The sequence below is a fragment of the Opisthocomus hoazin genome, chromosome 1 (genome assembly GCF_030867145.1).
Source record: "Opisthocomus hoazin isolate bOpiHoa1 chromosome 1, bOpiHoa1.hap1, whole genome shotgun sequence".
In the NCBI taxonomy this organism is placed as follows: domain Eukaryota; kingdom Metazoa; phylum Chordata; class Aves; order Opisthocomiformes; family Opisthocomidae; genus Opisthocomus; species Opisthocomus hoazin.
In genome coordinates this window covers 37,938,496-37,958,750 of record NC_134414.1, presented here as the reverse complement: position 1 = coordinate 37,958,750, position 20,255 = coordinate 37,938,496, and the positions used below count along the sequence as shown (strand labels likewise).

General features: G+C 40.8%; 1 protein-coding gene across 1 annotated transcript in view; it reads right to left on the bottom strand.

Annotated features, from left to right (window-relative positions):
- Nucleotides 1–20,255, bottom strand: part of VWA8 (von Willebrand factor A domain containing 8) — a 209,027-nt gene that overhangs the window by 71,707 nt on the left and 117,065 nt on the right. Inside the window, exons 26-29 of the mRNA XM_075422478.1 lie at nt 15,319–15,470; nt 3,681–3,789; nt 2,612–2,750; nt 1,131–1,333 (exon numbers count right to left, since the gene is read on the bottom strand). Coding sequence (XP_075278593.1) covers nt 1,131–1,333; nt 2,612–2,750; nt 3,681–3,789; nt 15,319–15,470 — 603 coding nt within the window. The remainder of the gene's footprint in view (nt 1–1,130; nt 1,334–2,611; nt 2,751–3,680; nt 3,790–15,318; nt 15,471–20,255) is intronic.

Sequence of the window (20,255 nt, the reverse complement as noted above, 5' to 3'; positions counted from 1 at the left end):
TCTACTAAAGGTGGAAGAACTGTGTTTCTCATCAGGCATCAAACCTAACTGTAGTGTTGAGACCAGCAAGTGGCGTCAACACTTGACAAACATTCCTGGAACAACAGTATTGTAGAGGGACTAGCTATGAAATGACTGAAAACTACTTAATGCTCCAACTCAGTGTAGGAAAGGTTCTTCCAGACTGGATTCTCTCACCTACAGAAAAATGGGCAGAAGAAATCCAGAACAACAAAAGGAAAAGGAAAAAACAAGCAACAATAATGACCAGATTGATTAAATGCCCATGTCAAACCACTATGACTGGTAGGTAACATAAGAAACTACTGTTGATATGAAAAAACGAACAGCAGAAGCACTGCATCAACTGCTGTCTCTTCCCACTCCTGGGCAAAGAAGTTTTAAATTGGAAATGTTCCAATCAGTTCACTGATAGTTATGGAAAGTATGCAATACTTGACTTTAAAAAAAGGATTCGAGTCAAATTAACACTGAAGTCGTCAGTGGTTCTAAATTTGCATTGCTGATAAACTAGATGTCAAGGCTTACATAGTCTTCTTTCTTGTCTTGGCACTTCGGATGTTACAGAACGAGAAATACCAGGATTCACAAAGCAAATCAAAAATAATTGCACAAAGCAAATACAAGCAACATTTTACTTAGTGACTCAGAAAATGTCTCTTTCATATACTATCTGAAAAGCAAAAACAGGACAAGATCGTAGCAGAACTTAAGTTCATAGCATAAAACAGCTTACTCTGTCCTTTGCACTTTGCAAACCTGTGCTGCTTGACTGAGACTCCTGAACTCAACTCACTATCTTCCTTTCTCCCATGAAGGCCAGTCTCCCTCTATCAGCAAGAGAAACAAGATAAACAGGTAGAATTCAGCTTCAAGAACACAAAAGGAGATTGTCCAGCTACAAAGTGCAAGAGGAAAATCTCCACATAAAAAATTAAGCTGAAGGCAACTCCCAAGCCTCAAGTATAGCAAAAAATAGAACACTGAGAAAGGGGTAGGCTTGTCTAGGCTATTTCAATCTTCAGAGGTAGAGTCCTCAGCGATCCCACCCTTATGATACTACTTTGCTCATCACCAAATATTTAGCTGTATTTTAATGTTTTTTTTACCTCCTCTTCATGTAGAACCACTTGACCTTTGAGTGGATTTCCCAGCGGTGCCACAGTCACAAAAGGTTGCCAGACATTTCCAACTGTTCTTGGGAAGAGGTCATAAAGATCCACAAAGTATCCACTCTTACTAGAAACGTTCATGAAGTACAAGGAAACAGGATTGCACGCAGTAACGTAAAGAACATTTTCGGCTTCCTCTTCTGAAATTAATGAAGATTAATGAAAGGCTACTGACATCGTGCATTGCTTTTCTGGAAATATATACGTCATAAACTCAGCAGATGATATAGCAAAATTACCACTGTTGACACAGGAAGACAGCAATGGTCTCTTGATACTAACTAATCGTTAACAGGCAGAATCTTGCCACAACACTACTAACTCTTTAAACAAGTAGTCCAAGGCACATTTGTGTAGATATGACAACAGCGCCTGCCAGCTGCTAGTACACACAAAATCCGTCCAGATGTTTTTGTTTGTTTATAAACTTGGTTCTCCCTCCTCCTCTATCTCAGCCTCCTTTTCAGTTAATATATTTAATAATTAAACATGGGATGAATGCAAACTTTGTATGAACTTTTCACATATAGCACCTTCCTGACTGATTTCAAACAATTCTTCAAATCAATCCAAAGTCATGTAACTTCTGTTTAGCTCTCATAGAAGTTTACTAATGTATTTGAAACTATGGCTACAAGAAGAAAAGGCAGCAGCATCCAGTATTGATCATTAGTGATCTGTTTATAATAGACAATAAAGTTTAGATATGCTTAGTGATGAAGCCTAGAAACATTTACGAATATTCCCAATGATGCAATTCACTTTGGGACACAAGTAGTATGGGTAACTAAGGCAGGCATGATCCAGTGAGAAAGAATTTTAATCGGTATAAGCACAGGAAAAAAAAGTACAGCATTCTGCAAGTTACAAGCTTTGTACTAAAACTGATTTGGCCTAGAGAGAGAGGAAAAGTCAAACAATTGTTTTTCTGAAGCAATACAGTGTTGAAAATAAAAACTAGACAGACTTGCAATTTTGTGGCTGTGTTCTACTTTAATTACATGTCCTTCTCTTAGTTTGAGAAGGATGCATATCCTTACAAAGACCACAGTGTCTTGGTGAAATCATGCTCCCATTTCAGTGGCTGATTACTTTTGTATTTCATCTACTGTTAACAAAGTAAGTGCAAAAAGATAACTTATTATTCCTATACTCCATACCCTCCATTCCTATATTCCACTTCTTAGTATTATTTCTGTACTCCATTGTAAACATAGCCAGAAATACACACTACTGTAAATGCAGTGAAGTGCTGTTATTAGACTTAGAATCCCTCATATTGCCCTTTTATATTCTGCCACTGGCTATCGGTGAGCGCTTATGAAGTCAACAGCCTAGTTCTTCCTCATCTCCAAGATACTGCACGTGTTTATAATATCGGGGAACATTACAAAAGCTACCAGCTTTTCTTACCACACCTTTTGTTACCGTGACATCGCAAACTAAGTTAACTTCACCCAAAGGCAGTGTCCAAAAAGCGAGTTCTTCTGTAAAACTGAGGGACCTGGCTTCATGTCGTTCCAGTGGAAATCCTTGGATATTTAAGTACACAGGGCCCTAAAAAAAACGACAACAATGAGGGCTTGCTGAATTATTTCACTCATCATTCTTCGTGGAAATCTAGAAGCCTTCTTCAAGACTGTTAATTCTACTAACATTTGAAACAGATCAACTACTAAATAAACAAAAGGGAAGAGGAAATGTTTTTCTGCAAACTCTCTTAATGTCCATACTGCCATTTTCTTTACAACATGGAAACCATCATGCTTTTCCTCTTTAGTCTTCTATTGATTTGAAACTACTACTGCTCAGTGGCATGAAGGAGTCATCATTTACTGATAAAACACAGTCCATACAAGGAAAAAAAATCAGAATATTTTTGTTTCAAAGAAGTTCCATGGCAATTTCTTATTATATAAAGTTTAAATCCCATCCCTACATGACATATTAGTAGTTTAGGTTTTTCCTTATTCACTGGAGTAGTAATTACTGAAGTTAAGCCAAGGACTCAAAGCTGAAAAGGACTGAGCAGCTTTGGCTGCAAGTCAAATTGTATCAAAGGTTCAAATTCAAACTTGGCAGTGCCAAAGACCCATAAGAATTTAGCTGAATGCAAAACAGAAACAGAAAACAGCTTTGTTTTCTGCCTCTGATCCTATCCAAAAATTGAGATCTGGGGCCTGAAACCATCCACCTCCAACCATCCAAAACAGCTACCAAGTTCCTTCAAACATGGTATTTTCAATATCCTTACAAAAACCTCTTTTCAAGAACTTCTGAGCAGTTTTAAAACCCATCTCACATTGTGAAGGCCAGGTATTCAAAAAAGTTCTTTTTTCTTGTCAGTATAAAAAACCCAAGAACAGGTAACAAGGACTACGTTTTGTATATACTTTTTCCTGAAGAAATCCATCACATTTCAGATTCTTTGCATCCCAGTACATAAAAACATATTATATAAATTCAAAACAAAATAAAAAGACAAACCTTTACACCTATTTTTTGAGTTTCTGTTGGACACAGCAGTTTATGCTGTACATTCCCCGGCTGATCGACTTTCCAGTAGCCCACAAATTTATGATCTGGTAATGGCAGTCTGTCAAATAATGTAGGAACAAACAAATTTTTACATTCATTAACCAGCAACTTCTATGGAGTAAATAAACAACTGCATTTTTCCATCGAAACATATCTGATGATTTTCTTGAAGAAAATGCTTCCTTGCTAAAATATTTCATATCTTTTATGCTTTAAATCACAAAAATTTTAGCCTTTTGGAATACTAATACAGTCACAACCCAAACAGCATCATAAAAGAAGAAGCAATTCACATAATACAGACTCAAAAGGTAAACTTTTCCAATTTGAATTATTTGAGATAGGTAATGAAATACATCCAGACTGCCTCTTGCTTTGCTTTATTCAGATCAGGCAGGGTGTGAAAGTGCCACTTGAAGGAGCTCCTGTTAGTGGCACACTCATCTAAAAAAACAGCAGAATAAACATTGTGGAAAGTTAACCATGCAATAAAAGTTCAATAAATTATTTCCATATATTTTGCCACTGACACGAACAACGGCAAACGAATACAGACGTGAGGGTATCTCATTGCCTTCTGGCCATTACAGTCTACAGAAAGGACAGGGACATCTTCAAAAGCCTCATTGGTCTAATTTCTTCATTTCTGTACCTTTTACTTAGGGCAGAAATACATGGGCCATAGAAAAACTCATTTACAGAGGAAAAGAAAATGCTGGTGTACGACGAAGCAGCTTGACAGTAAAATAGGGACAACACAATTTTTATTTCTTTCCTCTGAAGTGATTTGCAACCACTGAAAGCAGTTTAACTTCGTTAAGTGGAATGAATACCTTCAAGCTAATGAACTCACCATTTTTGGTTTCTTTTTTTTGGGATCAGTTGCTCCTAAAAGACCTCCTATCAAAACTGCATTCTGTGTTACACACCGTTGCGCATTATTGTACAGTACAGAAGCTGGCAAAAGAACAGAAGACATTCCTTCTCCCAGTTTCTATAAATATCTCCAAAGTCTATTTTAAGGAAGTTCTTTTAGATTGTTTGTTAAAAGTCTGTCTGTAGTCTCTTCTGTCATGTCCGATGATGCTCATTCCTACTGTTGCAATTATTTCCCCTCTGCACACAACCAACCTGGCCCCTCTATATATTATAGGTTTGTTTCTTTCCTTCTTTATATTCTTTTCACAAGGGATCTCAAATCAAAAAACCTCAGTTGACTACACATGAATCTTGGGGAATTTTAATTCTACTTTTTTTCCACGAAGAACTTAAAGGAAAATTCAGGGAACGAACACTAATATCCTCTAATCTTTGTAAGTCATGCAGGGAAGCCACATCAACATTTCTTACTGGTTATACTGGCACAAATCTCAAGCAACCAGGAGAAGCCAGTACTCACAGGCAGTCTCTCAGCCTCCAACCCCATTCTGCGTTTGGTCCAAGCGCAGAATGGTCCAAGCGCAGCCAGATAGCCAAAGACACTTCTCACAAACAGAAAATGTTTTGGATGCTATAGATCGTTGCTGCTCATAGATACACATCCAGCTGCCAGCAATATGCCTTTGGGGCGTGCAGTATGGAAAGTGCATCTCATTACTTCCCTCTCTTAGTCAAAGTACCAGTAGAGTGTTCCTTGCCTGTTCACTGGCTAGTGAAGAGTACTAATAGATACCAGTGTTTGAAGAGTGACTTATTTTGCATTCTTCCTCACTTCAGTTTGCATTTTTCCATTCTTTATACCTAGCTAATCTAGCCAGATTCTTCCCAAATTAAGAAGCAAAATTAACCCAAACAAAAAAACCCCCAAACAAACCCCAAGTACAATATATTGTAGATTACAAGATTCAACGCCATTAAGAAAAAAACATTCAGGATGCACTATTTTAACATACACACAAGTCTTACATAAATTAATTCATGCAGTCAGAAAATGTGAAAACAGTCAAGTCAATAGACTAAATGTCAGTTTATCCACAAACGGGAATTTTACTTCAGCCTTCCATTTGGGTTTCGGAATGGTTTGTTGGCAAAATGTTAGTTATGGCTTGAGCCAAAACTGTCTTGCGTGCAAAAACAAACTGGAGATTGTTTTTTGCTATGGCGACCCCAAGTAGCAAAATCTATGATATGCCTATAATCAGCAATAATTGTTTCCCGTTAGCTCAGTGGAACATCAACTTCCACAAGGATTTGGACTTTGGTTTTAATTCGTTACACATTACTCCCATGGAAAATATCCTAGAAATCAATGGGTTCACTACTAATCATGAATACTTAATAAATTTTAAAACAAAACATATGTTTATAACCAGCTCTAACCAAATACACTGCTTTATATAGCAACAGAATTACAGATTGCATTACCAAAGAAACAAAACATTTCCACTCTATTTCAGCTTTCTGGAGATCTGCTTTGCTAATAGTTCCTTTCTTGTTGCAGAAAAACTGATTTCTCCTTTCTCCTAGATTCCTGAGGTTTTGTTCCCTTTCCTGTTTCTCTATGACTTAAATTTCTCTGGGGCAGCAGACCAAGTCATCATGAACAGCAAAGAGGAGGAAAAGGTGGATCAGAATTTAGGAACAGAACAGAATGCAGAATTCATAATATAAAGTTCTTTGTCAAGAATAACAGGAATTCTTCCAGGGCCTTACAATAATTATTTACTCCATTTCACTGCTCTCTGTTATAAGAAAGACTAAGAGTATTGAAGAAGTTAGTGGCGTTATAGGTCTTATAACCAGTCTGCCTCCTGAAAAACTCTCAGGAGAGAGTGAGGATGCAGAAGGACTGGAACAACATGCCCACACTGAAAATGTGTACACATCTTAACAGTTTTCCTCTACTGAATATATATGATACACAGTGAAGGAGGGAGATTTTCTATTCCCAGAAAAGTTGACCATGAGCCAGCAGTGTGCCCTAGTTGCCAAGAAGGCCAATGGCATCTTGGGGTGCATCAAGAGGAGTGTGGCCAGCAGGTCGAGGGAGGTTCTCCTTCCCCTTTACACTGCCCTAGTGAGGCCCCATCTGGAGTACTCTGTCCAGTTCTGGGCTCCCCAATTCAAGAAAGATGAAGAGCTACTGGAGAGAGTCCAGCGGAGGGCTACGACGATGATGAGCGGACTGGAGCATCTCTCCTACGAGGAAAGGCTGAGGCAGCTGGGCTTGTTTAGCCTGAAGAAGAATAGGCTGAGAGGGGACCTTATAAATGCTTATATATATATTAAGGATGGCTGTCAGGAGGATGGGGCCAGACTCTTTTCAGTGGTGCCCAGCAAGAGGACAAGGGGCAACGGGCACAAACTGAAGTACAGGATGCCCAGAGAGGTTGTGGAGTCCTCTTCTCTGGAGATATTCAAGACCCACCTGGACATGGTCCTGTGCAGCCTGCTCTAAGTGACCCTGCTTCGGCAGGGGGGTTGGACTAGATGACCCACAGCGGTCCCTTCCAACCCCTACCATTCTGTGATTCTGTGACTCATAAGTAACAAGCAAGTTTTGAAAATAACTTGAAGTGACAGTGCTAGTAAAAAGCTTCACAAGGCACTCCTGCCACACCGCTGTATTTCAAATTAATTAACCAAATACCATTTACCTAAAAGGCAGACAGAATACTATGGAAATGCCACCACCGGCAAAAATCTGTGAAGCAAATAGATCTGACGGGTGTACAAAGTGCAGTGGTTGGGTAAGAACAGTACTGACACTCCACTGCTCTCCCAGCTGGAATGTACAGAGTGATTCGTGATTTTTGCTTTCTTGAAAAGCTGGAAAGGGTTTCTAGAACAGAAAAACTACACAGCAGATTGCAATAATCTTGTAAGAAAGCCAAGACTTAAAAGCAAGTTCTAAGGAAGTATTCCTGCTCAGTCCTTCAATTATGGATCTGCCAAAGCCTGTTGCTTAAGGAAAATTTAGTAATATTTTTTTATGTTTATTTACTCTTAAATTTACATCCTGGTTTTCCACAAGATCACTGCTGTCCATGAAATGGTTATATAAGCAGGTATTTTTTTTTAGTAAAGGTGATTGCACAGGACCTACAGTTGATGGGAAAATTCTACAAAAAATTACAGTTTAGCATGATTTTCTTCACAGACAGCAGTCTAAGGGGAGACAATCTGTCAAAAGACTATTCTCTAGTGGCTTCTGCTGCTGGAAAACTTCTCAAAGTGACGCTCAAAGAACACACTTTATTTTAATTTGTATCTTTTTGATATTAGAAAATGAATTCATTTTGGGCTGATTTAAAAAAAAAACAAAACCAAAACCAAACCAAACCAAACCAAACCACGAAACAACTGTGTTAAAAAAGTCAACAGAACCTGCTTTAAAAAGTTATTCATTTAGCTTTCTGAGAACATACCGGTAAATGGCTGCAAACCTTTAAATCTCCACTGAATGCAAGTTCTCTACGTCCAGCTATCATGCTAGTACAGCTGCAGACATGAACTATGACAGGCAGCAAAGCTGCTTAATACAGTATCTTGTAAACCAGCTCAGTGTTGGCACAGAAAGTATTATCCAAGGACTTCAGTAACCGCCTGTCCTCTTTCTAGCTGAAGAGACATCTATCCCACCCAACTTATTTGGACTTCAGTAAGATACAGTTTGAAACCAGGAAAATTCCTACCAACCAGATCTCCATACTTTATTTAAACACCTTTTGATTAAAAATATAAGCAGTAGACGCAAAGAACAGTCTTATGTTAGGCCTCCCGTTCCCTGACAGTCAAGTGTAGACCCCCTCCTCTGCTTCCCCCACAATGCACGGGATGGACAAGAGACACATATGGTATGAGACAGGTCCAGCAATTAACTACAGATTACCTGGGGAAAAAAAAACAGTCTCAAGAAATAAATAAACCTGTTACAATTTACATATGTACATTTACATTAGCTCAGGAAGTATGGGCTGGATGAGTGGTCGGTGGGGTGGATTAAGAACTGGCTGAATGGCAGAACTCAGAGGGTTGCCATCAGCGGCTCTGAGTCTAGTTGGAGGCCGGTAACTAGTGGTGTCCACCAGGGGTCAGTACTGGGCCAAGCCTTGTTCAACTTCTTCGTCAACGACCTGGATGAAGAGTTAGAGTGTACCCTCAGCAAGTTTGCTGATGACACCAAACTGGGAGGTGTGGTGGATACACCAGAAGGCTGTGCTGCCATTCAGTGTGACCTGGACAGGCTGGAAAGTTGGGCAGAGAGGAACCTGATGAGGTTCAACAAAGGCAAATGCAGGGTCCTGCACCTGGGGAGGAACAACCCTATGCATCAGTACAGGCTTGGGGCTGACCTGCTGGAGAGCAGCTCTGCGGAGAAGGACCTGGGTGTCCTAGTGGACGACAGGTTAACCATGAGCCAGCAGTGTGCCCTGTCTGCCAAGAAGGCAAATGGCATTCTGGGATGCATCAAGAGGAGTGTGGCCAGCAGGTTGAGGGAGGTTCTTCCCCTCTACACTGCCCTGGTGAGGCCACAACTGGAGGACTGTGTCCAGTTCTGGGCTCCCCAGTTCAAGAAAGATGAAGAGCTACTGGAGAGAGTCCAGCGGAGGGCTACAAGGATGGTGAGGGGACTGGAGCATCTCTCCTATGAGGAAAGGCTGAGGGAGCTGGGCTTGTTCAGCCTGAAGAAGAGAAAGCTGAGAGGGGACCTTATAAATGCTTACAAATACCTGAAGGGTGGGTGTCAAGAGGATGGGGCCAAGATCTTTTCAGTGGTGTCCAGTGACAGGACAAGGGGCAATGGGCACAAACTGAAGCACGGGAAGTTCTGTCTGAACATGAGGAAGAATTTCTTCCCTCTGAGGGTGACGGAGCACTGGAACAGGCTGCCCAGGGAGGTTGTGGAGTCTCCTTCTCTGGAGATATTCAAGACCCGCCTGGACAAGGTCCTCTACAACCTACTGCAGGTGACCTTGCTTCGGCAGGAGGGTTGGACGAGATGACCCACAGAGGTCCCTTCCAACCCCTACCATTCTGTGATTCTGTGATTCTGTGATTACATATGAAAAATTCAGTCCATATAAAACAAATATTCAAGCTATAGCAAGCAGCTGAAAGTGGATGTGACAGAAGGAAAAATATGGAATGGCAATTTCATCAAGGATAAATGACACTAGAGCTGAATGCTGTTTCGCCTAGGAATCGCAAATGGTCTGAACTGTGCACCAAAAGGGCAGATTAACACTAGTACAGGCAAATGTGACAAAACAGATGCCATTGGGAAAAACAAAGTGTAATTGTACATAAAGAAAGATAATGAGTTCGTACAATGAGTAACCCATTTTACCCACTATCTCTTGGCAAAGCATAATTGACAAGCCATCTGCTTTACACATAATACTGATAAAAACTATTATAAACTATTGAACAGGTGATACCAGGAGATACAGACAATACCATGCTGTTACAAGCTGACATTACTGAACATGTCAGTGCCTTGAAGAATGGTCATCCTATCTGGGAAAAAAAATCTGAAGGAAACAAAAAGCTCAAGTAAAGCATTACTTCACAGGTCTAATATACGATACTAATTTTGGAAATAAATGAATCAGCACCTACAAATCAATTTCTCTCTTGAAAAAGTAACTACTGCAAGAATTCTCTTCTAAATGGTTATAAGACACCACCTAATCTTTCCTTCCAAGATTAAGCATACTATTTCCAGAGCCTAAGCTAAAATTCCCATGAGGGTCACTGGTGCTGTCTGTTAATTTTCCCCTGTGATTTCAGCTGGATACAACCCTCAAAGTTCCTTCTGTTGAGACCCTGTGTTATAGTGCGTTGCTCGTGCATCTCATGGTATTGTTCCTATATTTACAGCAGCTATGTTTCAGCAACCCATTAAATAATTCTGATTTATTGAAGTTTTCTTTTAAATACAGTAACATGTGACAGATAGACTTCTCCAAAACTTACTAAAACAAAGATTCACAGATTGTTTGATTCAAGTCATGCCAGAGAGTACCTGTATAAAGGAGTTAGCATTTCAGTATAATGATTTTCCTGTCCTAGAATCTCACGGAAATGCTTCTGTATCACAAAACTTTTTAACCGTACAGGATTTGTATTCTTATCAATGCCAATGAATTTGCTGCAGATATGACTAACAAGCTCAGGCAGAATAGGTTTGGACTATTATCCTAGTTTTCACATTACTTAATTGAACCACAGAGCAATTTATTATGCTAGCTAGTAAGTCTCAAAAGTCTTCCAAATTCAGACTGGAGTACGAAAGTGAACCTTGGTGGGAGTACGCTGTTGTCACTAGGACGCTGTAGAAATCACACCTAGTAAACCTTCAGGTCACCAGCTTGTGAGAGACCATAAGCAGGTAGGAAAACAAGCTTAAAACTGAAAGTGATCTTGACAAGTCAAGAGAATTTATGTGAAAAAATACAATACAGTAACAAAAATGTAAACACGAAGGAAGTTGATTACACAAAGCGAAGATGAGGTAAACGCTATGCAGGGCTCTGCAGCAACGATCTGGACATTCGTGTTTAGAAAATTAGACATGAGTTAACTGTTGCAAGAAACACAAACGTAATGGGGTTTTTAAAAGGGACTGCTGCACGAAATACATCTCTATTCTATATTCTGATAGTACTCTACTCAGCTAGAGCTGAAAGTAACCTCCCCAGTTTCATGCACAATGCTGGAAGACAGACAGCAATCATGTGGAGAGGGGGAGCATAAGAGAAAAATCAAAAACAACCAGAGGCCTTAAAAAGGGGGAAGATTGAGAGAACTGGATGTGTTTAGTCTAGAGATGACTTTCTAATGGCGAGGATATTTCAAAAGAAGACTGAGTTGCTTTGGGAGGTTATAGAAATCCATCTCTGAAGGTTTCCAGGCATGAATCATAACAAAAATCAGAGAAGAAGGTTATTTATTAACTTGCATCTTTTCTGAAGGAAGTGGGATGGACTAGATCAGCACCATTATCCTACTCTCAAATTCCAGGAAAACAATCTAGAGGAGGTCAAGTTCTAAACACGCAGCAGCTTTGGGAGGTACGTTTTCTGCAGTGGTTCAAACACTATACCCAATTACCTCCATGTGTCCATCACAGGAGCTTGCAATACGGGTTGGAACAGATTTGGAGAGATTATCTGTTCTTTTACCCCAACGCAGATCGACTCTGCCTAAACCATTCCTGAAAGATGTGTAATTCAGGGTGATCTACCTGTAGCTTACAAGCTCCATACAGTTAAATATCCTGACCAACAGCGAGGCTGTCTTGGAATGGAGCAGTAGGATAATCTGAAATGCCAGCTGTGGTGGACGCAAGTTGCTTCTCCCCGCCTTGGGATGCCTTGGGTGAGACTTAAACTAAGCGCTTTTCTCGGGAATAGTTACTCCCTAATGTTTATAGCCAGGCTGTATTATTTATAACCTTTTCACACATTTTATATTTGCACGTGCTTTCTTGCAGACGGTCACTATCACCGGCAATTCAAAAAACCTCTATACCTGTTGCACAAATAAAACGTCACTGTTTCAGTAGCCGGTTGTCACAGTTTCTCACTGAACGCGACCGAATGCGGCCATGCCAGTTCATGAGCACGACTGGACTGAAGGTGCAGACTGCTGTTAGTGTATCCAGAATCGTGGTAGTTTAATATACATATTAAACGCGACTGGACTGGTAGTGGCAAATTGGACATCACTCAGAATTTAAACCTAGCCGCACCCAGCCTCTCACTTCAGTGAAGAGTGTTAGAGAGCAAGGGGGTTTATTTTCTGCCAAATTAACGCGACAATAGGAAGAGCTACAGATGTTGTCTACATGGACTTTTGTGACGCCTTTGACAAGATGCACCATAACATCCTTCTCTCTAAATTGGAGAAATACGGATGTGATGGGTGGACTGTTCAGAGGATGAGGAATTGGTCGGATGGTCACAGTCAGAAGGTAGTGGTCACAGAATCACAGAATCACAGAATGGCAGGGGTTGGAAGGGACCTCTGTGGGTCATCTAGTCCAACCCCCCTGCCGAAGCAGGGTCACCTACAGCAGGCTACACAGGACCTTGTCCAGGCGGGTCTTGAATATCTTCAGAGAAGGAGACTCCACAACCTCCCTGGGCAGCCTGTTCCAGTGCTCCATCACCCTCAGAGGGAAGAAGTTCTTCCTCATGTTCAGACGGAACTTCCTGTGCTTCAGTTTGTGCCCATTGCCCCTTGTCCTGTCACTGGGCACCACTGAAAAGAGCTTGGCCCCATCCTCTTGACACCCACCCTTCAGATATTTATAAGCATTTATTAGGTCCCCTCGCAGCCTTCTGTTCTTCAGGCTGAACAAGCCCAGCTCCCTCAGCCTCTCCTTGTAGGGGAGATGTTCCAGTCCCCTCACCATCCCTGTAGCCCTCCGCTGGACTCTCTCCAGTAGCTCTTCATCTTTCTTGAACTGGGGAGCCCAGAACTGGACAGAGTCAGTCAATGGTCAATGGCTCAATGTCCAGATGGAGATTGGTGACACGTGTTGTACCTCAGGGATCCCTACTGGGACCAGTACTGTTTCATATCTTCATCAATGACCTAGACAGCGGGATCAAGCGCACTCTGAGCAAGCTCTCAGATGACACCAAGCTGAGTGGTGTGATTGACACACCCGAGCGACAGGATGCCATCCAGAGGGACCTGGGCAAGCTTGAGAAGAGGGCCTGTGTGAACCTCACGAGGTTCAACAAGGCCAAGTGCAAGCTCCTGCCTCTGGGTCGGGGCAACCCCTGCTATCAATACAGAGTGGGGAATGAAGGGATCGAGAGCAGCCCGGCCGAGAAGGACTTGGGGATGCTGATTGATGAAAAGCTGGACATGAGCCAACAATGTGCACTTGCAGCCCAGAAGGCCAACCGTATCATGGGCTGCATCAAGAGAAGTATGGCCAGCAGGTCTAGGGAGTGGATTCTGCCTCTCTGCTCTGCTCTGGTAAGACCCCACCTGGAGTCCTGCATCCAACTCTGGAGCCCTCTGCACATGTGAGACATGGACCTGTTAGAGTGGGTCCAGGGGATGGCCACAGAAATGGTCAGAGGGCTGGGACACCTCTCCTACGAGGACAGGCTGAGAGAGTTGGGGCTGTTCAGCCTGGAGAAGAGAAGGCTGCAGGAAGACCTTATAGTGGCCTTCCAGTACTTAAAGGGGGCTTCTAAGAAAGATGAGGATAAAACTTTTTAGCAGGGCTTGTTGCAATAGGACAAGGGTAGATTTAGAGTTGATATAAGGAAGAAATTTTTTGCAATTAGGGTGGTGAAACACGGTCACAGGTTGCTCAGAGAGGTAGTGGAGGCCCCATCCCTGGAAACATTCAAGGTCAGGTTGGACGGGGCTCTGAGCAACCTGATCTACTTGAAGACGTCCCTGTTCATATCAGGGGGGTTGAACTAGATGACCTTTAAAGGTCCCTTCCAACCCCAACTATTCTATGATTCTATAATCTAATACTTCTAAAAAATATACAAAGTGCAGATTTCTCAAAAACTATAACACACGTAATTCTTTAAAATAGAAATTACCAAGTGACTTATAGCAAAGAAACTATGGCAAGAGTTTCAAGTGTGTACTGTCAATTTAACAGACTCTGTAGTTGCTCAAGTACTGGCTGCCTAGGCATGTAATTCTTCTGTCATCAAAATTAAAAAGTATACTACAGTCATTACACTGCCAATCTTCTTTTAATAGTTATATGTAGGATGTTAGATATGGTAACAGTGGTGCTCCAGCAGGAGCAACCTACACATGGACACCTAATATCAAGACATCATGTCATAAGAATCAGTCCTTCCTTAGCAAATATAAAATATAAATGTCCCATGGCAAACTCAATTTTCGATACATCCATAAAACTTTCTTCATGAAAGGGAAATATTTGTTTCTCCATAAATAAATGTATTAGAGTTCATGCCAGAGTAAGTTTTCTAATTGCTTTTCAACATGATCTATGTAAGCCTGTTATCTGTGAATTGTAGAAGAATGCGTTAAGGCTGTTTCATAATTTAGTTTAGTCTTAGGAAAAAAAAAAAAGCTATTTTGATTCTAACCTCTGAAGAAGTATATGGTGTAATATGTCAACTGGTAACGTAATTAAAGTATAACAGTGATGTACTGACACGTACAAAAAATGGTTCTTAGAGCTTACATGCATTGTCCTATTCTGCACAAGTATTTTTGTAGAGCCTTTTGTAAGATAAAGATAAAATCCCATTACCACTGAAGAGAACTTACTTTTTTTGCTACCAATTTAGGTGATAAAAAACAAAACAGAAATGTGTTGCAATTCAATTAAAAACACAGGAGAAGAAACAAGTATTTCCCTTTATTAATATATATCCGTTTATCATACAAGCTATCAATATGTACATGGACATTCAAGATTAAATATTAGTAATAAACAAATATTCTCTCATAAAGTAATTTATATTGTAACTTATTTGGAGGAATATGAATTTGAACCAAAGGAGGATTTGACTTCAAGTATTCCAGCTTGTTTTTAAATCAGTTAGCAGCAAGATAACACATCATAGAAAAGTGATCATGAGAGACCTGTCTTCTTAATATATATATCTTATGTTATTCTTACTCCTTGGCCAGCTGTACATTGGTCGGTTTTGCTCCAATAGGTATCCCATGTTTGTGCAAAGTGCTGATTAAAATTTCACGCATTTCGTTGTTGTAGGAGTCGAAGTCAAATACATTTCGAACAACATTTGCCAGTCCTTCAGTTGGAAATTTCTGTGAAGAAACAAAGGCCCCCAGATTTCTTTTACTGAATATCTGCTAACTTACAGCATATCATTAAACACTTCTAAAATGAATAGTTGTAATGGCAACTTTGCTCAACTTAGACAAGTGCTCAAGTAATCTTTTTTATGAGTTTCCAGAATAAAGAAGGTACATTGCTTCAAGTCAAATGAAGTTACTGACACTAAACCCGAATTAAACAAACAAGCAGGAGACAATTATTTAAATATACAACATCATTCATGTTTTAAAGAATTGTTTTCATTATACACATAACAAGATGGAGTAATCATTGGAACATATAATTAAATATAGCCTATACTTTTAAAAATTTCGAACTGCTTTCTACTAATACATATATTCATACAATTCAACTACACAATTCATTTAAGAATTCTGATTTTTAATGTTGAATACAGAAAAGCAGAAGATACACTGCTCACTTACTAAAAATGACTTTAGGTCACGATGGATTTTAGTGGAAACAGAAATTCACTTAAGATTCACAAACATTTGTTTTCTTGGTGAAGAATACTATTTGAAATGTGCTACGTACATTAAAAAAAAAAAAGTTTATCAAACTTTCATTAGTATTTCCAGCAAAGGAAGCTTTCTACTCAACTGGACTGATGATTTAAGGCCAGCATGCTCTTACAGGTTTCAGAACTGCCACTCCCATATTCCCACCCCTTTTAATTACTGTTGTTCTGCAAGAAGAAAACACATTTTCCTTCCTCTCATTTCCCACTAAGACCTACAAGCCAGTAAGACTCCTACAAGCCAGTAAGACTTAAAAGCCTTGCCTGAGCAGTCAGTTGAACTCATGTAACAGGAATAAACTGAAATGCAGAAGGGTTTTTTTTGATATGTGCAGAAGACACTACAGGTGTGAAAAGCTGGCTTAGCCTTTCTGCAAGCTGGTTCCAAGGGCTCAGTCCCTAAATTCCACTGTCTTTTGATTTACCGTGAAACTCGAATAGTAAATATGTACCTGTCCCCATTAAAGTAGATTCCAATAAACACGGACTGTAATGTATGCAGCCATAATTTCAGGCTTCAAGCTTATTTCTTAAAGGAACATTGAGGTAATTTAAATAGAATATGTATTGTGGAAAAATTAGATTTTACTTGCCATTGATAAATGCAGCTGTTTAAGCTGAACATGTTGACAAACCTAAGCCACTGAGCCTTTTCACAGATACTCTTTAATAAAACATCTGAAAAAACAATTTTACTCTTGTAAGATGTAAATGGAGCAAACCAAATACAAAGAATTAAAAAAAAATGACCAAATTACTACATATCCTACAACTTTACCACCTAACTGCTTTATTTTACCTTTTTTGGCAAGAGATGGGAATGAGAATCTTTTAATTTTAAACTTCCCACTTTTTCTTCATATGCCTTTCATTCAAATACCAGATCTTTCAGACAAGGACCTGGATGCCCCCATCTCAGTATGGCACAGTTACAGTGATGAAGACAGACACGTGAAGAAGTATTTGAGAGAGCTGAAGTCTTCATTCCTTTCTTCCCCATTAGTGAGCAAGGCTGGTACAAAGAACTTGAAAAACAGACTTAACACAAGTGTCAGAGAAATTTATAAATGTATTAAAAGTAAAGATATTTGAATCCTGAATAAATACTAAAATAGAAGAAACCAGAAAATTTTCATAAATGTTTTGACCTGTACTCAAACATCAGCCTTAGCCAGGAGTTTAGTATTTTCCCAACTTAATAAATATCTAATCTCCAAAATAAAACATTCGTCACACAAGCAATACTAAAATTAGCTAGTTACTGTGTGTATTGGTTTGTGTGGCAAGATTTTGGTAGTGAGGGGGCTATAGGGGTGCCTCCTGTGTGAAGCTGCTGGAAGCTTCCCCCATGTCAGATGGAGCCAATGCTGGCCAGTGCCAAGATGGACCCACCACTGGCCAAGGCCAAGCCAATCGGCGACGGTGGTAGCGCCTCTGGGATAACATAGATAAGAAGGGGGAAAAAACCCTGCACAACTGCAGCATGAGACAGGAGGATATGTGAGAGAAACAACTCTGCAGACACCAAGGTCGGTGAAGGACGAGGGGGAGGAGGTGCTCGAGACTCTGGAGCAGAGATTCCCCTGCAGCCTGTGGAGAAGACCATGGTGAGGCAGGCTGTCCCTCTGCAGCCCATGGAGGTCCACGGTGGAGCAGATATCCACTGGCAGCCCATGCAGGACCCCACGCCAGAGCAGGTGGATGCCTGAAGGAGGCTGTGAACTCATGGGGAGCCGGTGCTGGAGCAGGCTGCTGCCAGGTCCTGAGGACCCATAGAGAGAGGAGCCCATGCCAGAGCAGGTTTGCTGACAGGGCTTGTGACCCCGTGGGGGACCCACGCTGGTGCAGCCTGTTCCTGAATGACTGCACCCCGTGGAAGGGACTCACGCTGGGGCAGTTTGTGAAGAGCTGCAGCCCGTGGGAAGGACTCACATTGGAGAAGTTCACGGAGAACTGTCTCCTGTGCGAGGGACCTCACACTGGAGCAGGGGAAGAGTGTGAGTCCTCCTCCTGAGGAGGAAGGAGCAGCAGAGACAACGTGTGATGAACTGACCGCAACCCCCATTACCCGTCCCCCTGCGCCACTTGTCGGGAGGAGGGAGAGAAAATCGGGAGTCGAATTAATGCCAAGAAGAAGGGCTGGGGGATGAAGGTGTTTTTCAGATTTGGTTTTACTTCTCATTATCCTACTCTGATTTGATTGGTGCTAAATTGAGCTAATTTCCCCAAGCCAAGTCTATTTTGTCCGTGATGGTAATTGGCGAGTGATCTCTCCCTGTCCTTGTCTCAACACGTGACCCTTTTTTTATATTTTCTCTCCCCTGTCCAGCTGAGGAGGAGAGTGACACAGTGGCTTTGGTGGGCACCTGGCATCCAGCCAGGGTCAACCGACCACATTGTGGTAGAATGGAATACCACTGCCAGAAACAGGCTTATACAAACCTTTTTTTAGTCTGTGGTGTACATGCCACAGGATATTTCATTACTAGTGTTGGTATAAAAGCGCACTAAACCATGTCCTGCTTTCTAAACCTGTCCATGAGGGACCTATTAGAAGTTCTGCATTATTAGAGTTCAGCAAAACACAAGTAACTGTGGGATAATATAAACTTGTACTACAGCCTGTGCCATCCTGGTTACAATGTCCATTCATTACAAAATGAAACAAGTACTAAAAATAAAATTTCTCCCAATAGCTATTCTGACTAAAGACTGTATAAACACTTCATGTGTAACATAATGCAAAATGTTTCTGACAATGTTTAGTAGTGAAAGTACTGAGTTCTAGAACGTAAATTGCACCTTGGATTCAAAGTAAACATCGTATTACAAAAAAACAAAAAAAAACCAAAAAAACAAAAAAACCCAAGCCCATGGACTTACACAAATGTACATCACAGTGAAGTTTAAAAACATGTAAAGCTGTTTAGTACTCAGTGTGCACAACCCTATCTCAGCTGGTTTTCAAGTGTGTCTTCTTTTTGGCAACAAGAACAAAACCTGCCCATAATTGTGCATGTTCTGTATAACCACACTCTTTCCTTAAGTAATTATTCTGGAACATTTACTATGATGAATACTGCATTTTCTGTGTTCTTCTCACTGCAAAGCACAACCAATAAACTGGCATCAAGCTATCTTATTCACTCACGACCTACTCTTTTACTTGCCTTGCACTAGATACTCTAAGAAAACTTGGTCAAGTGCTTCAAATATTATCTGGTTTTCATTAGTAGTCTCCAAGCGTGTCTGTGGTTTTCTGAATCACTGCATAACTTCTGGCATCGATACCCTTCTCCCCAATGAATTGCCTCAATAGTTTCATGCCTCTTGTATCTGTAGGACATCATAAAAAATTTATTTCCTCAGGTACAACTGATGGCTGCTGTCAATAATTTGTTCTGAACACAAGCCACTTGTCAAAAGTGTTGTCACTTCAGTTATTAAAAAAAAAAAAAAATCACAACTCTCTTGTTTCAATCAGAACAAACCCAGCTGCTTTTTAATAACTGCCTGGACAGTCGCTTACTGAAGAAAGGCAATGACAAAAAGGTTGAATGTTTGAGTTGAACATTCAAAAAAAAAATCATTTGGTTTCTATTGATTTTTAAAAACAGATTACTGGAGAAAATATTGGTGTCTCATCAGCCTGTCTGGTTCTCATTCATTGATTCTACCCCTTACAAGTAACACCTCTGTCTGTACCTTAGTTTCATGGCTTAGATTCTTAGCTATTCCTTAAAATAGTAAGTAATATAGGTTTTTCTTTTAATAATTTTATATTATTTTACATATTTTTTTATGCTTTATTTGATACAGAGTTGTGGCAGAACTCTGTGTGTTCTCCCCACCACTCACCTCCCTGCGTATTCTAGTGCCTTCAGACACCCGCACGTGTCCCACCCTGCCAGCACCACCCCAAAGGCCCACCTTGCCCCCACGACATTAACAGATCTCTCCCTTCCTGCTTATTCCTCCCCACCCTTGTCTTCCCCCTGTAGCCCCGATGCCTCGTCACTGAATGCTGCCAGCTCTCTCTGTGTCTCCTCAGCTGTCCTGTCAGCAGGGCAAGAAGCACCACGTCTCTGGCTCATCCTGAGTGACAGGCTTACTAATTGATTAACCAGCGCTCATGTCTTTAGTGGGCATCGTCTGCGGCCAAGCAAAACAGCCGAGTTCTCCCCCTGCCTTTTCATTCACAGGGACACTAATTTCAATCAGTTCCTCTCTGTCTTAT